Source organism: Mus pahari, chromosome 17 (genome assembly GCF_900095145.1).
Source record: "Mus pahari chromosome 17, PAHARI_EIJ_v1.1, whole genome shotgun sequence".
Taxonomy (NCBI): Eukaryota; Metazoa; Chordata; class Mammalia; order Rodentia; family Muridae; genus Mus; species Mus pahari.
This window is the reverse complement of record NC_034606.1, coordinates 50,154,308-50,169,031: the sequence shown is the minus strand read 5'-3', so window position 1 is coordinate 50,169,031 and position 14,724 is coordinate 50,154,308. Positions and strand designations below refer to the sequence as shown.

At 50.0% G+C, this 14,724-nt stretch overlaps 2 protein-coding genes across 2 annotated transcripts in view; one reads left to right on the top strand and one right to left on the bottom strand.

Annotated features, from left to right (window-relative positions):
• Window positions 1–674: 674 nt before the first annotated feature.
• Window positions 675–14,084, bottom strand: Ribc2 (RIB43A domain with coiled-coils 2). Its single transcript, XM_021217304.1, has 7 exons — window positions 13,772–14,084; window positions 13,143–13,224; window positions 10,808–11,152; window positions 8,276–8,394; window positions 4,191–4,418; window positions 1,897–2,063; window positions 675–1,103 (listed from the first exon to the last, which is right to left on the bottom strand). Exons 1-7 carry the CDS (start codon window positions 13,883–13,885, stop codon window positions 1,025–1,027), a joined length of 1,134 nt encoding a protein of 377 aa, XP_021072963.1. The 5' UTR covers window positions 13,886–14,084; the 3' UTR covers window positions 675–1,024.
• A 115-nt stretch (window positions 14,085–14,199) lies between these two features.
• Window positions 14,200–14,724, top strand: part of Smc1b (structural maintenance of chromosomes 1B) — a 62,598-nt gene continuing 62,073 nt past the window's right edge. The window contains exon 1 of the mRNA XM_021217005.2: window positions 14,200–14,326. Within this exon, the coding sequence (XP_021072664.1) occupies window positions 14,218–14,326 (109 nt within the window). The 5' untranslated portion in view covers window positions 14,200–14,217. The remainder of the gene's footprint in view (window positions 14,327–14,724) is intronic.

Here is a 14,724-nt window from a genome sequence, read left to right as displayed (position 1 = left end):
AGCCATGCTGGGGATGTCCAGACCAAGGAGGAGCACTCTTGTTGTTCAAGACAGAGTGGAGATGTGAGCAGAGGTAAAATGAGTACTTCTGGACCGCATTCCTGAAGGGAGGCAACACTCACTGCCCAGGATCTGGTGACAGGATGTGGCATAGGGCTGCAAGCTGGAGCAGAGGCCCAGACCCTATGATGGGAGCTACATAGTGGCCCTGGAGGCTGAGCTAAGAGCAGAGGGCCCTGGGTCCTCCCCCAAGCAGCAGGGCTCCTAGGTCAGCTTGCTTCTCTTACAGCAAGAAATAAAAACTGGTGCTTTCTAGAAGCCACTGTTGCCTGGGGCCTTTGTTACAGGGGCTGGGAGATAGAAAGGCTGAAAGCCAGGCTTGGTGGGTTCAATCCTGAATGCTGACATTTTCTGGAGGCGGGGAGGGGATGGGGAGCAACCATAAGCCAGATGTGGTTTTTTTGGGTTTGTTTTTTTTTTTTTTTTTGGTTTTGGTTTTTCGAGACAGGGTTTTTCTGTGTAGCTCTGGCTGTCCTGGAACTCACTTTGTAGACCAGGCTGGCCTCGAACTCAGAAATCTGCCTGCCTCTGCCTCCGGAGTGCTGGGATTAAAGGCGTGCGCCACCATGCCCGGCCAGATGTGTTTTTTAAATCAGATTCTTCCACTAGACAATGAGAGTGGTAAGTGGGTTGGTCCCCCCTTGTGGTGAGAATCCAAGGAAGAGGTGCTTCATGGGGCACATGGAACAACACCTATGATGGTCACTGAGTCAGAGAATGACTGAGCAGCCAGCTTGAAGCTTGAGCAGCACACAGGCCCTCGGTGTAGCCTCTCTAGAATGGTTCACTGTGCCCTATGTCCACAGCACCCAGAGCCGTGCTAGAGCCCTTCACAGAGCAGAGCCTGACCGCATGTGCGCATGCTTCTAGGGGGTGATCAGACCAAGGAGCAGATTCACTTTGAAATAGGTGTGGCTCTTAGGGGGCTACGCTACTATAAACAAGAAACGCAGAGTCAGTTCTCTCAGCGGCTCCTTGTATTGAACTGTGAGAAGTAGTCCTCCGTGGGCTGGCTTGAGGAGGCTGTATCCATTTGTTTTTTCCTAATGACAAAAGAAAAAGAGATGAGCAAACACATGGGGCAAAGCCCAGGACCATTTTATCTACACGCTACAGAATCTGTCCTAACATGAACGAGCTCATAACAAGAGCTTCCTGGGCCTAGGAGAGGGCTCGGTGGCTAAGAGCACTTGTTCTTGCAGAGGACTCAGGTCCAGTTCCCAGCACCCACATGGAAGCACACATCAGTGTGGAACTCCAGTCCTAGGGGCATCTGATGCCTTTGCCTTTGTGAGCGCTGCACGCAAGCGGAACACAGGATTCATATAGGTGAAACACCTACACTATATATATATATATATAATATGTCAGTGACTCATGGTATCAGTGACTCATGGGGACATCCCACTTGAATATAACTGTATCTTGTCGGGTCATGTCTGGGTGCTCCTTTTAAGCCCCAGTGGAAGCCATGGCAACTGTCAGACCCATTGGTGATGGAGTTCTGACTAGAGCAGACCCCTGGGTTCCCTTCAGGATAGAATAGCTGAGTGGCAAATGCTTACCTGGTCACTTGCTACTTTAGCTGGCATGGACACACCCCAGAGCTGTTCTTGGGGTTCTGTCTGTACCCAGCTGACTGACATGTGAAAGAGCCTGGGAGCCCTTTTTCTCTCTGCCTGTAGATGCCAAACAGTGGGCTACGACTGAACTCCAAGGCTCAGCCATGAAGCCTCCTTCAGGAAGCCCCCGATTTGCCCTGTGATGTGTGTTCCTCAGGCACATAAGGTACACATGGTGACTTATGTATACCCACTTGAGGTCCCTGGCACTCACTGTAAGTACTGCTGCCTGGCCAGGTGGAGGTTGCTGCAGTCCAGGGCCCTGCGCTGTTCCCGCAGCAAGCGCTGCTGCTGCCGCTCATGCAGCAGGCTGGCCTGAGCCTTCTGGATCCTGCGCAGATCCCAGTCCATGCTGTGTTGGCGTTCTTCTTCCTGAAGCCTCTGGAGGCAGGAAAAGGGATTCTCTTGGGCCCAGGAGCCTTAGCGGTTCATCTGGGAAGCCTGGCCTCTTTTTATGGATGGGGAAAACTCAAACTTGGAGAAGGGAAAGGAGGTGACCTCCTGGACCCTGCCTTTGTCCTGCGTGGCCTGGCTACTCGCCTGCCCTCAAATGCCACTGATGCCCTCTTGTTCCTGAAGGAACAGTGGGGACCTGGCTTCCACAGTACTCCCAGACAGGCTGGTTCCTGTCAGGTCCTCAGGAGGGTTCCCAGCTGGCTTTGCAAAACCAGATACTGCCCAAGCAAGCTGTCCAACATGGGGGTCACTTAGGAATCCCTAAATATACAGACATAAGCCTCACTCAGTGACAACATTGTCACCATGGGGATGTTAGGGATAGCCTAGTTCCAGATAACCTGCCTTTCAGCCCTGGACATGCACTCCAGAACCTTCTTTGCCAAGTAAGGAGCCCTCCAGAGGACAGTGGGGAGAAGTGGCTCCTAAGAGGCTCAGTTCAGCAGACTTCCCACAAATATTCTCTCGGGAGAGGCAACAGGGTGGGCCAGGCTAAAGGATGATGATCATCCACACCAGAGGGGCAGGGGAGCTCAGCATGGCCTTGTGTCAGGACCAAAAGTCACCCCCACACTGGCTTAGCCACCTGCCACCTGAGAGGCATGTCCATACTTCTGGGAATCTCAGAGGCCTCTCTGTAAAGAGACTGCTCAAAGGTACCCTGCTGGCAACACACCTGCTTCAAGGTGAGCTCCATTTCCCAGATCACCCAGGGCTCAGAGAGCATGGGGAAGACAAGGCAGCAAGAGCCGTGGAACAAGGGCCTGAGCAACAACTTTAATGTGGTCTTTCCCCCTTTGTGTGTTCCTGCCTTTAGATCTTCTAGAGTAAAAGCTGGACCAAAATGCTGGGTTCAGGGCAGGTGGCCAACCTTCATCACACAGCCTCGTTGAACAGAAGTCTGACAGACAGGCAAGGCCTGCCATTTACGTTCTGTCCTCTCCACTCAGGCCAGCCCACCATAAACCTCTCACAGGACAGCCCTTCCACATCCCAGTACTTCTGCCTGCCCAGTTGTTATGGGGACTGTCTACATCCTGAGAGTCACTTTGGTGCAGGGGTTTCTTCTCTATTTTCCAGGGACATTTCCTTCCCTGACCCCCCACCAGGACATCCCTCTGGCATCTGTCTACCCACCTCTTCCCCACTGGCTTCAGCAGGTCCCTGCTTATAAATGACGGCCATGCCTGAGCCCCAGACCTCAGGGTTCCTTCTCCTCTACACTTGCCCGTGATGGCGCTCAGGACTGCAGCCTTGCTGCTCTTTGTAACAACTCCCACACTTCAGGCTCTAGCCTAGGCCTTGTTCTGAGTCCTGATCACACACCTGCTCCCTCCTCAGCTTTCCCCCACCTACCCTTTATGATTAGCTATTATTCTCTTATCTTTGATAGAAAAGGGTTAGCAATACATTTCCCAATGTCCTTTATAATTAGATTAACTTTCTAAATGTTGTCCGATAAAATGTGACTAGAAATATCTTGTGAAACTCCTTTAAATTGTTATGCTTGTTTCTCCAGTTTGCTCTTGTGTTTGGTGGCTGGCATTTAAACAGCTATTATACACGAGGGCAGGACCATATGCCAAGGATGACAGAACACAGTGGCCACAGAGCTTCTACTCAAGCCTGAGAATGCTCTGAGGGTCATACATACAGACAGATTCTACCTTGCTTAAAATGATGGAGCTGGTGCTTTTTGGGTTTTCTTCTCTTTTGCCACATTAGGCAAACCTAACCCTACAGATGCCTAATGGACCACATGCAGTTAGCATATCTAAAGTTGTACTTATACATTCCCTGATCCTCCCAGCCTGCCCCTTGCCCCAGCTTCCCATCTCTGCAGACACCAGTTCCATCCTCCATAAGGCTAAAGCCACCCTCTACTCCTCTCTCACACGTGCTAAACACATCATCTGTGGCCAGATTTCCTGGCTCTTAGCCCTCACCACAGTGAAAACTGCCTGCAGCAGAGGTGTCTCTCAGAGTGCGCAGACACAGGAACCGGGTACGTGGACAGTTCAGGGGTGCAGAGGTGGCCTGGGAGGGACTCACCAGCTTCTCCTGGATTTGCTGCTTCTGCGTGTACCAGATCTCCTCCAGCTGCTCTCGGTTCATGCCCTTCCAGCGGTCAGGGACCACACGGTGAGGCCCAAAGGAGCTGGCCGCCTGCCTAGGGTTCTCAGAGAGCAGGTCCCCATGCAGCAGGTTGGTGATCTCGGTCATGTTGTCTTCTTGTTCTTGTTGCTTCTCTTGCCTCTTTCTTTCTGCCAACTCCACAACCTGTGCAGGGAAGGACCTCAGAATACGCTGGAGTGACATCTGGGCCCAGGCTGCAGGCTGGGAACCCCAGCTATCAGAGCACTGTTGGGCAGTGGCTGGGCCTTGGGTCATTGCTCACAGCAGTGTATACAACTGTGGATTTCTATAGCAACTTGTCAAAGCAAGGCAGTGCCCTACTGGCTTGTCTCTAAGCAGTGCATCCTGTGGTCCCTAAAAGCTTTAGACACTTGTGCACAAGAAGCCAACACAGGGTGACTTCTAAGGGTGGAAGCACACTGCTGCCCCAGCAGTCCTGACAGTTTCAGCATGGCCCCGTTTACAAACGAGTTCCTGTCCATTCACCAGTCAAAGCCTGGCCATGAGGGACTGTGTGATTTGTATAGTAAGTCACCTGCCCTCACTAGACTATAGATATTTCTCTGTACAGTCAAGAGATGGTGTGATGGTTATTCTTGGTTGTCAATTTGACGATATCTGGACTTAACTAAAACTCAAACTGCTGGGTATGTATGTGAGGGACTCTTTTGTTTTTGGTTTTAATTGGATCCTTTGAGGTGGGAAGACTGTAGGAGTTTGAATAAGAATGGCTCCCAAAGGGATTAGAAGGGTTAGCAGGTGTGGCCTTGTTAGAGGAAGTGTGTTGCTTTAAAATCTGTGGATTTTCGAAAGTCCACACCAGGCCCAGTGTCTGCCTGTGGATCAGGAGGAAAAGTTCTCAGTGACTTCTCCAGAACCATGCATGCCGCCGTGCTCCCATCACGATGATAATCCTCGGAAACTGTAATTTTTTAAATGCTTTCTTTCATAAGAGTTGTTTTGATCGTGGTGTCTCTTCACAGAGATACAACAGTAAAACAAAGATCCACCTCAATTCTGGGCCACACCTTCTGCTGGCCGCCTAGATAAAGGACACAGGAGAAGGAAGCTCTTGCTTTTTGCTCGCTTGTCCTTACTCTCACTGGCAAGTGCATTACTCCACTGGTGTTGGAGTCCACTTCTTTGGGATTTTGAGGTATATCGGTGACTGCCTCATGGGCTGAATAACAACTACTGGGGTTCTGGACTTTTTGTCAGCCATTGTTGGAATAGCCTGACCCATAGCTTGTAAAACTATAGCAAATCTACATTCATTCTATCATTCTGTTTGTCTAGAAAGCCCTGACGTTAGATGGACTAGGAGACATTTCCCAGCATCAGCTGATCTTAAAAAGAATGGGCAAAGGACTCACAAGGCGGGGGGGTATATAATGGGTTTACAATCCTAGCATCCTAGCTAGCCCTGTATACATAATCCTGGATTATGTGTAAAAGGCACATACAGGTATTTTACTTTTTTTTTTTTTTAAAGATTTTATTTATTTATTATATGTAAGTACACTGTAGCTGTCTTCAGACACTCCAGAAGAGGGCGTCAGATCTTGTTACGGATGGTTATGAGCCACCATGTGGTTGCTGGGATTTGAACTCTGGACCTTTGGAAGAGCAGTCGGGTGCTCTTACCCACTGAGCCATCTCACCAGCCCCCTGTTTTTTGTTTTTTTGTTTTTTGTTTTTCGAGTCAGGGTTTCTCTGTGTAGCCCTGGCTGTCCTGGAACTCACTTTGTAGACCAGGCTGGCCTTGAACTCAGAAATCCACCTGCCTCTACCTCCCGAGTGCTGGGATTAAAGGCATGTGCCACCACACCTGGCTGGTATTTTACTTCCAAGCTGTAAGTCTAGATTGGGCAGGTTTAGAGCGCTTCTAACTTACTCCCCAGTTATAAAATCCTCTGTCACTTGCTGTTTCTCCTGGCCACTTGCTCACGGTCCATCTCCTCTCATGGCAGCCTCCTCCACCTGCGTCTTCTTTCTCCTCCTCTCCTTCTTCCTGCAATCCCCTCACTCGGTCCTCAAGTCCCACCTTTCTCCCTCCACTGCCCAATCACAGGCTCTAGCCTTTTACTGACCAGTTAAATTGGGGAGTAAGGTTTCATACAGCATCATTTGGTATACATGAGAATCTGCTCATTGTGGTTGCAGGCAACCACATCTTGAGAAGCCAGTATTTAGCATTAGAATACAGGCAGCGTCAGACCAACCCACTGCAGGCAGGGGTTTGCAAGAGGACAGCTGCCTTATCACCCAGCACAGGCTTTGTGGCAGACAGGACCAAATTCAGATGCTTACCATTTAGTACTTGGATATCGTTGGATAATCACTCATCCCTTCTGAGCCTTTCTTTATCAATGAAATGGCATTAATCAGCCTCTCTGGTAGGGCTGTCAAATAGGCAAACATGCTAACAGGGAATTGTTGCCAGAGTTAAAAGTATCAGCCACCAGAGCTGGAAAGATAGCTTAGTGTTTAAGAGCAGAGGACCTAAGTTCTAGTCTCACCACCCACGTTGGGCAGCTTCCAGCTCCCTGTAACTCCAACTCCAGAGGCTCTGGCAGTTGGCCTCTGAAGGTACCTGCATTCATGCGGCATACACACACACACACACACACACACACACACACACACAAAATTAAAAAGATAATCAAATAAATCTTAAACTTGTAGTCCATTTGGAGTCCTGACAATGTGCTAAACTGTCCTAACACCACATGGCTTCTCAAATTGAACAGCAAGTGTAATAGTCATCACTGCTGACTGTGACACTGCGCCTGACCGTGGGCATATGCTACCCTATAAAATGTGAGCAAGGGTGGCTGTGCAGGTTCTTGGAGGACACGATGGGACCAAGCACATCCTCTCCTTTCTGCACTGCAGGAACCCTCTCCATCTGCTGCTCCGACTCAGCTAGGCGGGGATGGAGGAGAACATTGATTTTATCCTGGGAGCCACTGAAGCCTAAGGTGTGCCTTACCAGAGCAGTAGTGCATGCCTTTGGGTGGGTGTTGCCTTCACCCTCATTCTACACATGATAAAACAGGCGTCTATGGGCTTGACTAAGGCTGCAGAGGAGGGCTTTGCCTTGAACCTTGCAGGTAGGCTCTGAAGCCTGCATGCTATATCCTGATATCACACCACCTTCTGATAGAATAAGTAGTCCCCACTGTGCCTGCCCTGCTGACAACCAATGGCCCATTTGAGGTGTTCCTTTCTTCTTTGGGACAGTGTCTCTCTGTAGCCCAGCAGGGGTGAGAACTCCTCCTACCATATCCGTGGAGTGCCAGAAATGCAGGTGTGGACTATCATGCCCAGTGTGGAATTACCTTTCCTTTTCCTGGCTAAATGGCAAAGTCTGATACCAGTCAGGTACAGGAGCTGCGGAGGCTGAAGGGCAGCTTCCTCAGATAGAGGCACTGTGACAATGTTACCCTGAGCATCTGTCTGCATGGGGAGCTGTGGGGTCTGAGGGTATCACTGCAGATGCTTATTACAATAGTCTGGATTGAGCCCAGCATCGTGGCACTTGGGAGGCAGAGGCAGGCAGATCTCTTTGCGGAGGCCAGTGTCCTGCACACACTGAGTGCCAGGACAGCCAGGATGTCATAGTGATACCTCTTGTCTTGATTTAAGAAACAAAAACAAAAACAGAAACACCAAGAGTAAATGTGAAGTAGAGTCAGCTATTTTCTTCCTAAGACCACAGGTCTAGAGACAGGGTAAATCACCAGGAATAGAACCACATGTGAAAACAAACAAACAAACAAACAAACAACAACCAAAACCAAAACAAAGCCAGCCACAGAGGAAGAAGCAGTTCCCAAAGGAGTGAAGGCCAAGTCAGACTTCATCTACCACTAGCATGGGGTGAGCCCTCTGTCGGGTATGGGGGCATGAGCGGACTGGAACCCTCCAAACTCCAGGAGCCTCTGGGAAGCTGCCGCGTGCCCGTCCTTCCCTTCAGACTGAGCTCAGGGTGTGTATACCTGGTTCCTGTTGAACGCTTTCACGGCCGCGCAGACTTCCTTCCTGGTGGAGTCTTCCAGCTTCAGCAAGTCTCTGGCTGTTTCATCGAACTTGAGTCTCGTCTGAGTGTAGAGGTGTTCTGCCAGGAGACAAGATGCCATCACCCAGAAGCACCACCCAGTGGTGCGGTGATTCACTCTCATTCCTTACCATGGGAGAGAAGGGGGAGTGAGTGGAGGGAGGAGAGGAGACTATATGCCTCACAGGTTCTAGGAGATTTAAGTGTAGCTCCTACATCTTTGTGAGCAAGGGGTACTAGCAATCTCTATGGATTGATGATATTTGTTGTGAATTGGTGATGTCTGCAACAGTCCTGAGGTACATTAGTTAGGCCTTGCTAACTCTGGCCTATCAGGAGATGGTTTCAGCCTTACAAAGGCAACAAGTGGTAGGAACCCAGGACAAAAGGCTAAGAGCAGTAGCAGAACTTTGCTAGGCCAGTGAAGGGGACCAGGAAGGATGACAGTCACGCGCAGGAGGAGTGAAGTGTAAAGGCCTGTAGCCAGAACGAGCTTCCAAACGTGGCCCAGCACTGTTAACAGCAGCTGTGGGTAACCACAGCTGTTGGTTAACCTCTGTGCCCCGCCCTCACCTGTGAGGCTCAGGGCTGGTGTGCAATGGACTGGGAAAGTCACTGGCCAGCAGCTTCTGCTTTCTGTGCTTGTGCTTTGAGGGGCTCCATCATATTTCCCAAACCAAAGGATGAAGCCTCTTCATTGTGCTGGGGATGCAAGGCCTCACAGATGCTAGGCAAGTGCTCCAACACTGTGCTCCATCCCACAGGGCCAGTCTCTTTAGCCTTGACTCTCTGGCCTCTGTATACCTTCAGCCTCAGCTCATTCTTCATTTGCTAATCTGGCATGTTCCAGAGGGTCATGAAGAGCAGAGATTGGGCCCCATGTTGCTTAGGACACACACATAACATAGAGAAACAGGTTTCTCTGCCGTCCTGTAACTTGAAAGCACACAGCCCTCCTCACTAGATATACAAAGGGTGATAGTCCATAAAGGAAAGGGAGGTGGAGAAAGAAAATGTAGGGAATGCCTGGCTTGGGAGGTTGGAGGGTAGGGTCCAAGAAACAGCTTCTCTAGGAGGCCACGTTTATTCAGCTCTGGAGGACTAAATGGTCAGGGCAGGTGCAGAGGACCTGAGGTGGGAGAGACAGGATGGAAGCTCAAGGTGAAAGAGCCACAACTTTTGAAATGCCATGAATGAGCTGATGCTGTCCAGGTGGGCAAAAGCCCAGCGTGGAGAACCTGTAGGCTGTGTGATGATTTCAGTCTTATCATCCTCCTGGGAAGACACTACTGAGCTGGATGAAAGCATGTGTGTGGCGTGGCTCAACTTGACAGTATGGGAGAAGCCTCATTCTGCCTGTCATGCTGAGAGGACTAGAGAGGAGAGGAAACAGTTACAAAGCTGTTAGCAGAGACCTGCCCCAGTGGGACAATGTCACGGCTTGTCTCACGGTGGGGGTAAGGGGATGGCAGGGAAGGGGGTCTTTCAAAGTTTATTCAAGAGGTAGAAGGGGCACAGTTGAAGGTGGCTGAAGGTGAGGTCAGGACTGCCTCCCAGGTTCACGGTTTGACAGGCAAGGAGGGAGCTGAAGGAGGAGCAGATCCAACAGAGCAGCCCAGGGAGGGAACTGGCCTGGGAGCCAAATAGATGTCTATATGGAGGAGGCTGAGGCTGAGGCTGAGGCTGAGGCTGAGGCTGAGGCTGAGGCTGAGGCTGAGGCTGAGGCTGAGGCTGAGAACGGACAAGCCTGGGCCAGGCTGGCCACAGCAGCTCTAGGAGACACTTGGAAAGAGGAGGCTGGGAGGGAAGGAAGACCATCAGGGAGAAAGGAGGGCTGGAGGAGGCCAAGCTGACCTAGGAGAGTGAATTATCACAGAGATGGGGGCGGGGGGCAGCAGGGCGGTGGCACCCACTCAGGTCAGGTTTGCTCTTCAGTCACTAGTGATGGACCCAGAGGACCAGAGGCTGCTGTGACTGCCTGCCTACAAGGGGCTGACCGCCTCCACAGAGGCAGAACATGCTGGGTTTTTGTTTTTGTTTTTGTTTTTGTTTTTTGTTTGTTTTGCACTCCCCAGTGAGGACCTGCTAGCACTGGGCCTATGCCTGGGCTCCCAAAGTACCCAAAGGAACCTCCATTTCCACACCCAGGAGACTTGCAAGACTTATACACATTTGTTCACCTTCCTGGCAGGCTGTGCCTCAGTGCCTGCCTCCCGGACCCTGCCCTACTTGAGTTCTGCCTTGGCTCCCCTCAGGGATGGACTGTGACCCTTCCTCCACAGGTTGCTTTGTCACAGCAACAGAAAGCAAACCTGGGCAATATGCACGCTCAGAATGTGTTCCCTGTCCTGCAGAGGCACGCCTGGAGACAAGGACTCCTAGGGCCGAGGTTTCGACTTCTGTAATGTTAGTAGGGCTTTGAAAAGCTGAGCTAGAGGGTGATCTGCACTCACCTCATCTTCTCTCTCATTACCTGCCAGTATGTGGTCAGCCCGGGCTTTCTCCCATTCCCCATGCTGTTGCAGAAACCATTCTCTGTTCTGTTCCTTTTGGAACCTCCTCCTCTCTTGGAAGTTTAAATCCTCTCCCATGAACTTCTGCATTCCTGATATGGTGTTCCGCATGTCCTTGTCTGAAACTCGGGCGGGAAGCTCTTTCCTGAGGGCCAGGGGGTCAGAAAGATCAAACTCCCGGCGAGTTTCTGGCTTCTGAAAGCTCTGCTGGAAGTCATTGATAGCTCTACACAGCTGTTTCCTGTGCCTCTGCTCCCGGTCATGCGCTATGCACATGACTTTGTCATTGTGCTTCATCTCAGCAGCTAGGAAAGACACAGCACTCTTGTAAGTCACGATGGGTAAAAAATGAATCTACTTTAAAATAATTTTCAGGACTTAAAGAGGAGGGCCCCAAACTGTAACCATTAAAGGAGCAGTAACCACATATCTAAAAACCGATCTTAAATACACAGGAAAACCAGCGGAAAAAACGAGCACAGGCCAGGACAAGGCTCAGCACTGTAAAGAAACCCAAGTGGGTAATACTCTTAGAAGTATTAACCTTTCATGGGACACACTGAGTGAACTTCAGGAAGAATGCTTAAAATGTTGTCAATGGCTGCAGTAGTAATGATGTGAGGAAGGAGGCTGAGATTGTCCCACATACTGCTTATTGAAGCATAACTTTATACACTTCTAATAAAGCAATCTGACCCACCCATTCCACTCCAGTGTCCCTCTCACATGTACACATGTGGACCATCACTGCAGCACTATTAGCATATATATTAATATTATTATTAGAATCTATTAATATATTATACAGTATATAATTATATAATTATATACTGTATAATATATTATAATATATAAATATAATATTATATATACAAATTATAAATATTAAAAATCTCAATCCCAGAATGTCAGAAAGTGGGAAGCAGAGGTCAGCCTGGTCTATGTGCCTTCTGTGCTACCTGCATGCACAAATGTTCACACCACACACACACGCACACACACACAACATATAGACACAAAGACACACAAAAGCAAGTTCATATTCTTATGGTTATATAGATAGTACAAGTATAAACACGTTGGAAATGCGCACTTCCAAAGAAGAAAAAAGGGGGGAATAGCAATGGGGGGGCACTTGTGCTATATACAATACAGTTCTCAGAACAAACTCTCAGAGGAAAATACTAGAGGCCAACATGGCAAATGGTGACGTCAGACCTGGGGTGGTGGCTGCAGGTGTTGGTAACATTGGTCTTATAAGTTTGAGTTACTTTATAAATAAAAATAAACAAGACTGAAAAGTTCAGTATAAAAAGGGTAACTTCCCTCATAATCCGACTCCTCCGACATTAACCTCTGACATCAGATTTTTGTCTTTTTCTGACTATGGGTTAAGACTTAGGTTGGTAGCCCATTTGTCTCTAAAATTTTTATATGTCCACCTTTTTATATTTACAAACCCCTGTGGTATTTAAAAACAAACAAACAAACAAATGTTCAACCATTTGTGAAATTGCTAGTCAAGAAAGGAAAACTGGATTCTGTTTGAAATTCTAGGACCTAGAACACAACTTGAACCACGTAAATCGCCCAGATGGCTCAGAACTTCAAACTCAAAGCTGCTTTTTCTTGACAGGAAGAATATGCTCATCCAGCTAACCGAGCACAAGAAAGTGCTAAATTTTAAAAGAAAGACGGTGAGAATGATAACTGTGTGTGTGTGTGTGTGTGTGTGTGTGTGAGCACACGTGTGTCTGTGTGCCAGCGAGTGTGTACGTGTGCGTATGTGCATGTGTGCGTGCGTGCGTGCACGCCTGCATGTGTGTGCACTCATGCATGCTCCAGCACACAAGTGTCACTTGATATCAACAGCTGTCCTCTGTAGAAGGCCGGCCTTGCCAGGCAGTAGTGGCACATGCCTTTAATTCCAGCACTCGGGAGGCAGAGGCAGACGGATTTCTGAGTTTGAGGCCAGCCTGGTCTACAGAGTGTGTTCCAGGACAGTCAGGGCTACACAGAGAAACCCTGTCTCAAAAAACAAACAAACAAACAAAAACCAAAAAAAACCAAATAAAAATTCAATAACTGCTTTTTCTTGAGGGGAAGAATATGCTTATTAAGCTAACTGAGCACAAGAAATTGCAAAATTTTAAAGGAGAAGAGGCCATAAGAATAACTCTCTGTATGTGCTCATACCTCTGTGTGTGTGTGTGTGTGTGTGTGTCTGGTCTTCTCAGTTGTAAAGAGGAAGACACGAGGCCCTAAAAGAGAGCTGGGCATTTTAGAAGTGCTCACCAAAGGCTTCATGCTTAGCTTTGTCAGTTATTTCTTTTATCTTCTGGTCACGGACTTGAAAATCCCAGGCTTGTGTGTCTCCCTAGGAATGGACAAGGGAAGAGAGGTTAGAGCCAACTAGCATTATTCAGTAGGCCACGAACCCTCTCATCTGGCCACAGCATCAACAGGTTCCCTTCCCGTGCTTGGATGCCTTTGCTTATGGCTGGGTCTTCTGCCTGCGCTGTCAGCTGTCACCAGAGCTTCCCTCATTTCCTACACACACACACACACACACACACACACACACACACACACACACACACTCCCAACATTATTTAAGTACCACTCCTCTGTGAAGCCCTCTCTGATTTCTCCTCCAGGCTCCAGTCAGTGCTGGTGTAGATCCCATTGCATTTTCTGTGTTTTAAAGTCTGCCTCTTTCACTACTGCAAGGTCACCCACCTCCTGGACCTTACTCTGGCTAACCAGGGCATTTGTCACCTCGAAGGATGCCAATGCCTCGCTTCCAGCACTGGCTCCTGCTGGGACACTCCTGGGCAAGGTAAGGATTTCCAAATCCATCCATCCAAACTTGGTGCTTCCATATAAAGTCTTGGCTCCTCTCTGTCCCGTCCCTAGTGCCTCACCCCAATGATCCTGTTCCTGGCGTCGAAGACCCGTCCCTGCCTGCACAGATCGGTGTACCGCTTCTTGGCTAGGTTGGCCTCCTGTTGTAGGTCCTTAGGCATCGCAACCTCCATGGCTCTGGGATTCGGCGGGGCTTCTGGAGCTTTCCGAACAAACTCGGTAAGAAAAGCTCACAGAAATAAGCAAAGCTTCAGCGCCGGGAAGCCGCGCCCACAAAAGTTTGAGAGCAAGTCTGTCCCGGGCGGTCACCTCGCTTTCCGCAACGGAGCTGTGTAGCACAGGGATCCGATTCCCCGGGCAACGCCGACCTCCGTTGCTCAGCAACGGCGCCTCGCTCCCTCCCTCCCTCCCCCGCGCCAGTCTCGCGAGACTTCAAAAAGCATTTCTTCCCGCGCCTTTTTCCTCACGCGCGCACGAGGAAGCGGCTGAGGCACGGCGCGCAGCCATGGGGCGCCTGGAGGTGCTGCTCGTGGAGAATTTCAAGTCGTGGCGAGGCCGCCAGGTCATCGGCCCTTTCAAGAGGTTCACCTGCATCATCGGTCCCAACGGCTCCGGTAACCAGCGCCCCAGAAATCCACGGCCTCGGGGGATCCACGGGCCGCTGTCGCCCGCTGTAGACCTGAGGGGACCCGGGGACCCACTCTCGCCCGTTGTTGGCCTGAGGGGACTGAGCCACCCCCCCAGTCCCCGTTGTCGCCTCCTGTGGGTCTGCCGGGGACCGAGACCACAAACCCCAACTCCGTTGTGACTGCTATAGTCCCGAGGGGACCCAGGGTCCCATGTTAGACCGAGAGCCCTCACTGTCAGCCTGAGGAAAGCCAGGGTCAGCCATCGCCCATTGTTGGCCTGAGGGGACCGAGACACCCCAGACCCCCCCCCACCCCCCACCCCCGCTGTTGCCCCGACTCCACTGTTGATGGCTGGACCCTCCCATATCAATCATTAATCAAAA